The sequence below is a fragment of the Patella vulgata genome, chromosome 2 (genome assembly GCF_932274485.2).
Source record: "Patella vulgata chromosome 2, xgPatVulg1.2, whole genome shotgun sequence".
Classification (NCBI taxonomy): domain Eukaryota; kingdom Metazoa; phylum Mollusca; class Gastropoda; family Patellidae; genus Patella; species Patella vulgata.
Genome location: NC_065880.2, coordinates 4,516,095 through 4,528,295, shown reverse-complemented (window position 1 = coordinate 4,528,295; position 12,201 = coordinate 4,516,095). Strand labels below are relative to the sequence as shown.

Here is a 12,201-nt window from a genome sequence, read left to right as displayed (position 1 = left end):
GACGGACGCTATGTGGTATGTTGGTATGCATGGATGCTAGTTTTGTTATCTCCGTGGTTAATTGAACCACACCTACATGAGCAGTCATAATCCAGACAAGAGGTACCATTACACTGACGTTCCAGAACATGGTCGGTACTGCAGAATAAACAGAACTTCAAGTAAATTAAGACCGAAAAGAATCATTGAGACTTTTAAGTCTGAATCATATTTGTAAGGGGGGGTAAGTATCGTCGTATAATTCAGGTGACACTGACATGCCAGAAAACAAAAATCCAATTCATGCCGGATAATCACTCTGTATTATATTATCTAATAACATTGGCGAACTCTAAGCCATGCAAGTAACATCAAACTGAACAAGATGAAAATGGACCCTCTCCTCAATCAAGTCGAAGTGACAAATAAAGATACTTAAAATAGAATTGACAGCTCGGGGTAGTTTTATTCCAACTAAAAGGAGCTCGAAACCCCTTTATTATGATGTTAATATCATTGACATGTTCTCTTTTTCAGACCAGATTAGGTTTGTCTGCACAGAAATTGATTTTGTGGAAGTTTCTACAGCACTTGTGAACGATTTCCATTGTAGTTCAATGGCGAAAAGTACCTAAAGTTCTAATTGCTTTTTCTATGGTGGCTGATTGGTATCATGTCGTGATGTCGTGGTGTTGCCCTTCACAAGGCAACAACCCGACATCACGACATTTTAACCCGACACCACCACAACACGACAACCAAACATCACGACATCACTACATTTTTACTTGACAGATGAGTCCAGATTTACTCTGGAGTTCACCGATTGACGTGCTCGCGTTTGGAGGCGTGTAAATGAGCGTCATGCTAACGTTAACGTCAGACAGCATGACATCTTCGTGCGTGGGTGAGGAATCACCATGACTAGCAGAACGGACTTGCATATTGTTCAAGGAAGGGACAGTGGTGTGTATTACCGTGACCACTTCCTGGTACCGATAGTTCTGCCCTTTGCTCAACGTGCAGGTCGATGTTTCATCTTTCAAGATGATAATGCCCGTGTCGTGAATGACTACCTCCAGCGTCACCATATTGTCCATATGCCTTGGCCAGCCATGAGCCCTGACCTTTCCCCTATAGAGGATGTCTGGGACATGATCGGGAGACGTGTTCTTCGACATCAAAGTCCATCGACAACACTGCTAGAATTGACCGCGGCACTGCAAGAGGAGTGGGTCAGATTGCCCCAAATCATGATTGTGTGGTTGAGTAGGAGCATGCCACGACGAATTGCTGAATGTCTGAGGATTGGTGGAGCAATTACTCATTATTAAGACAAAAATCAAAAACGTCCATTTTCACTGTTGACAGTGTAACTATTTGCGAGTGAAATGGTGCCGTCAAATAAGCCACCCATATGAACTGTTTATGTTCATGTGTAGGCAATTGGCCTCTTATTAACATACACTACTCTTTTAAAAACAGCAGTGCATTTCCGCAGTTTTGTATTGTTTCTGAATATCCCCTACTTTTTGAAGAGTATATATAGAGGTTAGGCTGTGAATGTCACTTTAACAAATTACGGGAAAACAGAAAAAGTTAAAACCCCACCTTCATCAAACATACTTCAAAATATCATTTTCGTAGACACACAATCCTTTGACAAATGTACGCCTGATAATGAACAAATGATGTAGACAGTTGTAGAAGTAGGGTTGTCGAGAATGGTTTTATGTACAGATATGTTACTTCCTTACTTGAGATTTCACCACTTTAGTCTATTAAAATAAAATTGGACACGGTACAGGTAAGTACTTACTGTTATGTAATATTTTAATATATTGACCATTGGGGGATTTAAATTAATTTTGCTTAAAACTATATGTTCAATATATTAATGTTAGCTAGGTTCCCACTATTGGGGGCTGAGTCGGTAGCCAGTAAGGGGTCTTATTCTTTATGTGGTAGTTTTCATAGTTAACTATGAAATGAAAGCTATTCCATTATCCAACTGGCCAAAAGGGTTAGCGTTCGCTTTAGAACATAAGATCTGCCATTGAGACAAGTTGGGTGGTTTCGATTCCCGGCTAGTACGTGACAGTCGGCTGTCCAACGAACACGAAAGGCCTCTTAATAATTGAATTTGAAACTTGTATTGAAAATTTGGACTCAGTATTTAAAAGTGGTTTCTGAATGTGAGGTGGCCACAGAGTAAAAATACACAGAGTGGCGACTGCTTCATTTGCATACAAAGTAGGTCGCGCACTGCATCTTGGGGTTTGTCTGTAATGTCACTAAACATCGCAGAGTAAAAATAACCAAATCTCTTTAATTTCGTAGTTTTATAGTATATTCGGTAACAAAACTGCTGAGAATTATCACATACAATCATATGTTAGTTGTTTGTGTGTTTCGGGAATTTATAAAACTTGATTCATATTTTTAAAACATGGATAAACGCAGCGTGGGACGACCCGGATTGCAGTGAAAGACGGCAATAATTGTGACGGTTTACGAATTGGTCTAGGCTGTAAATTATTGTCGATTTTTAAAGGTTTTTATTAACTTTAAAACTAATCCACCAAATACTTGTAGTTTCGATTTCTAGATTTGAAAGTAATTTCCATACATCTTAAAATGGGCCATTTGAAAATGTTAAAGTGCCACGCCCTCTTTTGGATAAGGCCTATTTTACTCAACATGATTTATCCCCCCCCCCCAGTGGTTTCGTGACAGTCGACTGTCCAGCGAACCAGAAAGGCCTCCTAATAATTGAATTTGAAACTTCTATTGAAATTTAAATGCGCTTTCTAAATGTGAGGTGGCTTAAATGGTAATAAATATAAATCAAATCAATCGTATCCCCTGTTACAATGCCATAGAGTCTACATATTACTACGGCTAAATTGTTTTCATATCTGTTAAAGTGTTTTAAAACCACTCCATACAATGCCTTTGAACTCGTTTTTCTTCCATTTGAATTGCGATAACATGTTATTGTCGATTTATACAATAATGGAGTTTAACACTGCCGAACTAAGCGAGGTGATGATTAATCTAAAACATTTTAATTATTTCTCGTTGATGTGTTGTTAGAAATTACAGTTCGGATTGTGTAATACTATTGGATGATGAGATGGTGCAGTGATTTGTCGATTATTGCCCTATAACATCCAACCCGTAATACCAATTATCTTTATAATACCAACCTCGTGGATTTTCTCCGGGTTCTCCGTTTTCCTCCCACTGCTAAAGACCCCTACGCGCAAGCTAATAATTGTAATAAAATTGAACCATATGTTAGTCTCGAAATGACATAGTTTGTGTAGATTGGACGTTATAGTTTGTGTAGATTGGACGTTAAACCCGCTCCCCTCTCTCTCTCTCTCTCTCTTTCTCTCCATTACCCAATATATTACGTCCTGATAAATCACTTTATAATACTCTTAACTATTCAGTTTATTTATCAAGCTATTTTTACCCCTAGGTCTTTTCTTTCTTCAGCCGTCTTTTGTACATTGAACAAACATGCAAATTACATGTTATTTGTACGATTTAACTTGACTGACAATTATCTACCGTATCTTTATAAACAAGATAGGTTCATTGTTGTAATATTAGAGTAAGAAACTCTTTCTGTTATCAAGCCCGTTTCAACAGGGAAGATTTGCGGATAGTACATAAGCCACGCCCATCTTGTGACAAACAAGTTTGCGTGCGAGAGAGAGAGAGAGAGAGAGAGAGAGAGAGAGATTGGATTTAACGTCCACTCGACGGACATTGTTAAATTATGTTATTTCAATAGTGGTCTTCTTTATCTGTGTGAGACGAAACCAGAATCCCACGAGGTTGGTCTTGCGACCCTTTTCCTTATCACCGGAATCGAAACCACGCCACTTATTATCCAACGCGCACACGTTAACCATTCGCGCCCATCCCCCCGCTCCCCCGGGATGTATGAACAGTCTCCTCTAGTAAAATTTGATTCTTCTTCTTATTATTATTACTATTATGTTTATTATTGTTCGATTTATATAGCGTTTCATTACACATGTGTGTTTCTAAGCGCATTCACAACACAATACTTCAAAAAAATTTTTGAAATAAATATGTTTTTAAGTTAGTCTTAAAGCTCGAAGAGATTTTTGGAAGATCATTCCATATTTAAGCTGCTCTGACGGAGAAAGCATATTCACTAGAACGTTTATTACATTTAGGGATCCTCAATATGCTACGATACCCTGAAGAACGAAGGTTGGATCGCCGGGGAGTATAGAAATCAAAGAGTTCTTTTAAATAACTGAGTGCAGTGTCAGAATAAATTGATTTAAACACATCCACAAAAGTTTTAAATTGAACCCTCGCTCGTGTTCTAGTTCTGAGATGCGCAGCATTGTTTTGTGCTATTTAAAGACGTGAATTTGCATAGTCCATATGCGATGTTACTAATGCTCTAACAACACTCTGGCAAGCCTCGGGGGGGGGGGGGGGGGGGTGGGGATGATGATGGCTGAATGGTTAGCACGTGCGCGCTGTATCATAAAGTCTGTCATTGAGTCAACTGGCGTGGTTTCGAATCCCCGGTTGTACGTGACAAGGAGTAGGGTCGCCTGTCCAACCTCGTGGGTTTTCTCCGGGTCCTCCGGTTTCCTCCCACTACTAAAGACCCCTACGCGCAAGCGAATAATGGAAATAAAATTGAACCATATGTTATTCCCGAAATGACCTAGTTTGTGTCGAGTGGACATTAAAACCCATTTCTCTCTCTCTCTCTCTCTCTCTCTCTCTGACAAGCATCAGTATTAAGATTAGAGCGTATTCTCGAAATAGCTCGGGGCGGGGTGGGTGGCCGAATGGGTAGCACGTGCGCGCTGTATCATACGGTCTGTCATTGAGTCAACTGGCGGGGTTTCGATTCCCCGGTTGTACGTGACAAGAAGTAGGGTCGTCTGTCCAACATCGTGGGGTTTCTCGGGGTCATCCGGTTTCCTCCCAATGCTAAAGACACCTACGCGCAAGCGAATGATTGAAATAAAATTGAACTATGTGTTAGTCCCGAAATGGCCTAGTTTGTGTCGAGTGGACATTAAGCCCATTTCTCTCTCTCTCTCTGAAAAGCATCAGTATTAAGATTAGAGCGTATTCTCGAAATAGCTCTCGTTTGAAGATACATTTTCAGTATGCTACTATTGATTTGATCATGAGTATGCTTAATCTATATGTCACTGTCCTATACAAATCATAAATAAAAACATCTTAAAAACAGATGAGGCGTCCCGAGATTGTTCACCTCATTACACATATAACTGACAAAATTTGTTTTACCCATGTAAAACATTATATTTGTAGTGTGATGAAGTGTTTTTGCTATTCAACATGGCGATATATAATTTGATGTTTTATATGATGATACTGTTTATGATTCAGTCATATGGTAAGTTACTTTGTCCAAACAATTACCCCCCCCCCCCCTACAATAAAACAGGAAAACAAATAAAGATTTCATACTCTGGATTTTAGGCAAATGTTAAAATGTAGCACTCAGAACCTGTCCTGGGTCTGCAAGGACGCATTACTCACTGAAGGTGACGCCACGGGATTCACAGTGGTGTCGCTGCAGAGTTTAAAAATAAATTTGGCTACATATAACAGAATCTTTAATTCAATTCGTTTTGTATGTGTAGGTCATGTCATTTTTTCCGAAAACTGGCATTCATTCACCTTGCACGATTGATATTGCGGAAATTCACTTCTATGGCAGGACCAACAATATCACACCCTCCGTTTGCTGTTATGTTTCAATTCGGCATTCGCCCCAATCTGTGGTTTATGAAACTTCTGTAGGTCTGTAGGCGACATGATACACCAACAGAAATGCGGGTATCATTTGAATATACAGTTTTCGCTGGGTCTTCCAGTTACCTACCTCTCACAGCTAAAAACTCCTACGCGTAAGCGAATTATTGAAATAGAATTGAACCAAATGTTAGTCCGGAAATTAACTAGTTTTTGCCAAGTCGATGTTACAATCAAATCGATTCATCTCTCTCTCTTATTTATTTCAGGTAATGGACAAATGGTGAAACAGAGTTTTCTATGCGGCGATCGCAATTCATTATATTTCTGCTTTAATGAACACGAGTCGTCTAGATTAATGTGCGATCCATACCACGTTATTATTATAATTAATGTTACAACGGGATATTACAATGAACCGGGACAAGTGTGTTGTCATGAGATACCAAAACGTTTCAGTACCCTCGAATTGAATTCAGATAATAATCTTGGAGAATTGTATCGGGGCATAGCATATTGTGTATTATCCCATAGTTGCACAACGAGAACTATTAATGCCTTTGACCGTTTTGACAAATATCCATCTAAACATTTCATATCATATATTGACTACATATGTGTTAGTAGTAAGTATTCATTTGTCTCTAACTGAATAAATATGTGCTTTTAGTAAGTATTAAACAACTATGCCCATTCCACACCCACAAACATTGAAATGTGTGATCAAGGGAACACGAAAATAATCATATTCTTGGGAAACGTGTATGCATTCTTCTCCAGAGACGACTTCCTACCGACATCACTGAAGTGAAGTGGGGTGGGGTTTTACATAAACGTTCTTTCTGCATCAATCCCCATGAAGACGCGTGGAGCCACGGTGGCTAAATGGGTAAGACGCTAGGTCGCTAGTCTGGAGGTCGCGTGTTCGATCCCTGAATTGGCCGAGAAAGTCCATCCGGATTTTCCGTGATCCAGGACGGAGGGACTGACAAGGACAGCGGTCTACTCGTTCGGATGGTACGAAAAACCGAGGTCCCGATATCCCTTTGCGGTTGGAATGTGATACACTGTTAAAAATAATAAGGAAGTTTACACCAATTCAGGTGGAAACTAGTTGCCACTTCCAGTATTGTAACTTGATGCACGCAGACAGTGTAATGTTACACTTAAATAGTTTACACTTCCATTATAATTATTACACCAACGCGAGTGTAATTTGTTTTGTTGGATATTTATCTCAAGCGAACGACTTCTAAGTTCAGAAAACGTGAAATATGCTATGATAATTAAGATAGGGTGTTTAGCCCTAACCTAGATTACATATAGACCGTCGGCTACTGCGCTTCATTTTACAACGACATTAAATTGATAAATATCCATCAGACTGATTCAAATTCAACTGCTGTTGGGTAATTAGACAATCTGTACCAGTTTACAATGAATATAAATTATGAGGAAAATTCAATACACGTACCCTTACAACTTAGCTGAATAATGTGGTTTATCCATTTATGCACCTCACCTGAATATAGATTAATTAATTAAGCTATAGTACTTTTTAACAGTGTATAAGAGTAGGCCATAGTGCCGCTGTCCGGGTAAAATTTCCCCCATAGCATACTGTATGGCGTATACCCACCTTCATTAGCCCAGTCGGAGCAGAAAAGTAGGACGTTAAACCACATTTCATTAGAACATTTTCCCCCTGACAGCATCCAACGATTATATCCAATCGTCAAGGGTTCCTTCGCGCAATCCGAAGGACTGGACATTATTCCTTATACCCCCTCCCCACCTCCCTCGTCTCCATTTTATTTCTATATAGAATCAAACTTTCTTATATTTCAGATACAACAATTATAAATATGACTAAACGTGGGATGAACCCCAACTTGGAAGGTTTCTCTTTGGCTTATAACAAATATCGTTATCCTGATATGGATAACAATTTCTATTGTAGTTGTGATATCACAGCGGATGGTGATGATGTATATATTTATACCACGATCTCGTTTCTTGGACTTAATGTTGTTTATAATACTAGTGTGACGATTTATAGCAGAGATCTTACAGTTCGTTATGACGAGAACAACACGGACATGACACATGTTGATAACTTTGGTTACAAATATCTGGTTTATAAACAATTAAAACAGATAAAAGGGCCGATGCACCTGGTGTATGAAGGTGACGGACTACAACCTTCTATTGATAAGATATGGATTGATTTTAAAGGTTAGATATTATATTACTTGTCGGTAAAACTCAAAAAACTTATAATAAAATAATATGTATTGATTTTAAAGGTAAGAATACTCAAGAGTTTGATACCTATTCCAGGAGGTGGTTGATCCAGATCAAATGTGTCACTATGGGACAATGGTGCATTTACCATTAAGACCGCTATTGTGCCGTTCGAAAATGACTTCCATGAATTCTAAACTTTAGGTAAATTAGATAAAGAATATTGTTTCACATTGTTTATATTTGATGGGTGACATAATACACCGGACTATTACATTACTGTAAGTTTATCCGGGCATTGTCATACATATCAGTTCCACAGTTGGATCTTCAGATAGTGACATGTGATTGGAAAAATGTGCTGTGCATACAGATTTAAAATATCATTTAAGTCACTCCACGGCATCCTAGATCAGTCATACACCACTTCGTTGACTATCATTTAAATTCAGTTATGAATAATTCTATTTACGCAGTCAACTAATTACTCTATGTCCATTTTATATTTATGTAGTCCATCAAGGTCGTCTCAGGGTCAACTGTAAAGGATGTCAAAGTGGATATTCTGTACCCCCGGCATTTAGCGTTTCTCAGCCTCCAACCACATTTAACGCTGCTCGACCTCCAACAACATTTAACGTTCCGACATCACAACCAATAATCAAAATTCCACAAACTTCACCAACCTGTGACCTTGCGCCATCTTCAGATATCTATAAAATTGCTCTAATTAGTGTTCTAGTCATCATTGCTATACTTGGGCTTGTGATGATGGGTGTTGTTGTTTACAAGAAACGGTAAGTTGTGATCTGTGATGATAAGTGTAGTTACTTAGTGTAACGCTCGCTTGCTCATTAAAGGGAGGTAACTATAATGTCACTAAAACAAAATGTTCGTAACCCCGGTAACCGACTACTCACCAATGTGCAAATGTCACATGCTAACGTTCGACACAAATCATGAATGATTCATTGATGTCTGAACATTGGTGTCTTGTAAGTTGATACTATGTCTTTTTTGAGTATCTATTCTCTCTTATCTTTTGAACAGAATTTGCACCAAAGAGAAAACCAAAACACCTACTGAACAACCAACTATATCGGAACCAGTGTCGGATATGCAGATAGTATCAAGAACCTTGCCGGATATACCGATAGTGTCAGAAACTGGGTCAAACATGTATGACACTGTGGACATGAAGAACCAGTCAGCTCGAGTCGTCTATGAATCCCTTGAACATGGTACAGTTTATGAAAGTCTTGATGGTGATACAAATCTGCCTTAGTTCTTTTTTATACGAATAACCCTTCATTCGGAATAAATCGACATATTTGAACTAACTTTCTAAATTCAGCTATTGTGTTCTGATCAGGCATTTTTCAACTGGAAATATTGGAATCATGTAAGTATGTGCACTAAGTTATTGTACACTGGGCCCCTATAATGACGTCAACTGTAAATACCGTAACTTGCTTATATTTATTTTAAATCCTGATCAAATACGTCCACGGGCTTTTTACTGTTGTAAATAATTCTAATCATTAAAATGACATCACAATATATTTGCTGGTTTACTGTCATTGTACAAACGTAGACCTTACTAACATAATATTATGCAACCCTATTTCCACACTCAGCTTGCTCGCAGGGTCTTTAGAAGTGTCCGGAATCCACACTACCGCAGTTTTAACACTAGGTTTGTGGTCGAACCCAATCTTTAATGTCATGAACAAATCTCGGATCGAACGGATGAATTGAATGGGTAATATTATGATCTTATATTCACTGATCACCTGTTTAACAGCAAGGAAGAAATAGCTTTGTTTAACGTGCTTCAATTTTAAACTACCTGGTAGGTGTTTGGTCTGTCAGATTGATAGGGCAGACACTTTGTATACATTTGATGAAACTTGTCGTTTGCTATGTGCTAATTATTATAATAGCAAATATTATTTTGATCTTGTCATGCCATTATTTTTATCTTGCCAATATTTGAATACTGGTTTAACCATTATTGTTAGTTCTCTTTATTATAGTTTATTTTATCTTTTATTTTACTACACGTTTAATCCGTTTGTTGTTGTTGTTGTTAATTACAGATTTAACGTCCAATACATTAAATATGATATTATGGACAGGTTGATTTCATTAAATTATTTATACTTTAAAATTGTTAAAAACACAAAATAAAAAAGTCCTCGGATATCAAAAGTTTCTTAAAACACACTTATACATTCGCTGCCGTGAGAAATAAATTCGCTATCGTGAATTATTGTATCTTTTATATAACCTTTAACTACGTGTTTGGTTTATTGTATCTTTTAACCTTTAACTACATGTTTAATCCGTTTGATTTATTATATCTTTTATATAACCTTTAACTACATGTTTAATCAGCTTGGTTTATTGTATCTTTTATATAACCTTTAATTACATGTTGATTCAGCTTGGTTTATTATAATGTTTTATATAACCTTATTAACTAGTTGTTTAATCAGCTTGGTTTATTGTATCTTTTATATAACCGTTAACTACATGTTTAATCAGTCTGGTTTATTATTGTATCTTTTATACAACCGTTAACTACATGTTTAATCGGCTTGGTTTATTGTATCTTTTATATAACCTTTAACTACATGTTTAATCAGTCTGGTTTATTGTATCTTTTATATAACCTTTAACTACATGTTTAATCAGTCTGGTTTATTGTATCTTTTATATAACCTTTAACTACATGTTTAATCAGTCTGGTTTATTGTATCTTTTATATAACCTTTAACTACATGTTTAATCAGTCTGGTTTATTATTGTATCTTTTATATAACCTTTAACTACATGTTTAATCAGTCTGGTTTATTATTGTATCTTTTATATAACCTTTAATTACATGTTGATTCAGCTTGGTTTATTATAATGTTTTATATAACCTTATTAACTAGTTGTTTAATCAGCTTGGTTTATTGTATCTTTTATATAACATTTAACTACATGTTTAATCAGTCTGGTTTATTATTGTATCTTTTATATAACCGTTAACTACATGTTTAATCAGTCTGGTTTATTATTGTATCTTTTATATAACCGTTAACTACATGTTTAATCAGTCTGGTTTATTATTGTATCTTTTGTATAACCGTTAACTACATATTTAATCAGTCTGGTTTATTATTGTATCTTTTATATAACCGTTAACTACATGTTTAATCAGTCTGGTTTATTATTGTATCTTTTATATAACCGTTAACTACATGTTTAATCAGTCTGGTTTGTTATTGTATCTTTTATATAACCGTTAACTACATGTTTAATCAGTCTGGTTTATTATTGTATCTTTTATATAACCGTTAACTACATGTTTAATCAGTCTGGTTTATTATTGTATCTTTTATATAACCGTTAACTACATGTTTAATCAGTCTGGTTTATTATTGTATCTTTTATATAACATTTAACTACATGTTTAATCAGTCTGGTTTATTATTGTATCTTTTATATAACCGTTAACTACATGTTTAATCAGTCTGGTTTATTATTGTATCTTTTATATAACCGTTAATTACTTATTACTCATTTTTCGTTTTTGACTTTTCGTTTTGATTAATATGATTTATTAAAATTACTGCATCTCGCTTTTATTTGAATAAATGATGTTGATATTTTTATTAATCCGTTTTTGTGTTTGTGAGTATGGTATTAAAAATTTATTATTACGTTCCAGTAGTATACTTTTAATATACAGCGGAGAGTCTAGGGTCCTTTTGTTCTATAAATTATAAATCTTTCTTAATTATAACAATATCGGAGTTTTCACTGCAAAATTGTGAAACGCCACAAACAATTCATATAGAACATGTTCATGATGTGTGCATGTGTTCGTGGCCAGTGTCCATATATTTATTGTAGAGTTATCACCCTTGGGTCATCAATATTTGACTGAAACAAAATGAACAGGAGTTTCACGTCCGTCCTACTTTTCTACTCTATCCGGACTGATGAGGACTCATATATATCATACAGTGAATTTGTCCTGGACAGCGACGCAACGGTCTACTCTTATTTAGCCGTGTGTTATTATTTAGAAGAGAGACAGAAAAAAGGGGAGACAGGGAGTATAGACTACTCGACCTGGAGAAAACACGAGGTTAAGCAGGCGATCCTATTAATTGTCACGTGCAAGTGGAG

At 36.5% G+C, this 12,201-nt stretch overlaps 1 protein-coding gene across 2 annotated transcripts; it reads left to right on the top strand.

Annotated features, from left to right (window-relative positions):
• Nucleotides 1-256: 256 nt before the first annotated feature.
• On the top strand, nucleotides 257-11,681 carry LOC126810251 (uncharacterized). 2 transcript variants are annotated; one of them, XM_050535265.2, is made up of 6 exons: nucleotides 257-1,786; nucleotides 5,329-5,413; nucleotides 6,045-6,401; nucleotides 7,624-8,010; nucleotides 8,534-8,816; nucleotides 9,070-11,681. In XM_050535265.2, exons 2-6 carry the CDS (start codon nucleotides 5,356-5,358, stop codon nucleotides 9,302-9,304), a joined length of 1,320 nt encoding a protein of 439 aa, XP_050391222.2. In that variant the 5' UTR covers nucleotides 257-1,786; nucleotides 5,329-5,355; the 3' UTR covers nucleotides 9,305-11,681. The 2 variants fall into 2 exon arrangements, with proteins under 2 accessions (XP_050391222.2, XP_055955178.1); XM_056099203.1 differs by lacking the exon at nucleotides 257-1,786 and having other exon boundaries at nucleotides 4,486-5,413.
• Nucleotides 11,682-12,201: the final 520 nt, after the last annotated feature.

What these genes read in the sequence shown, in the direction of transcription:
- LOC126810251 (XM_050535265.2), top strand. Translation starts at nt 5,356, where the DNA reads ATGGCGATATATAATTTGATGTTTTATATGATGATACTGTTTATGATT. An exon ending in GATATGGATTGATTTTAAAG is followed by an intron (nt 8,011 to 8,533) that starts GTTAGATATTAT and finishes ATATTTATGTAG; the next exon opens with TCCATCAAGGTCGTCTCAGG. An exon ending in GTTGTTGTTTACAAGAAACG is followed by an intron (nt 8,817 to 9,069) that starts GTAAGTTGTGAT and finishes TCTTTTGAACAG; the next exon opens with AATTTGCACCAAAGAGAAAA.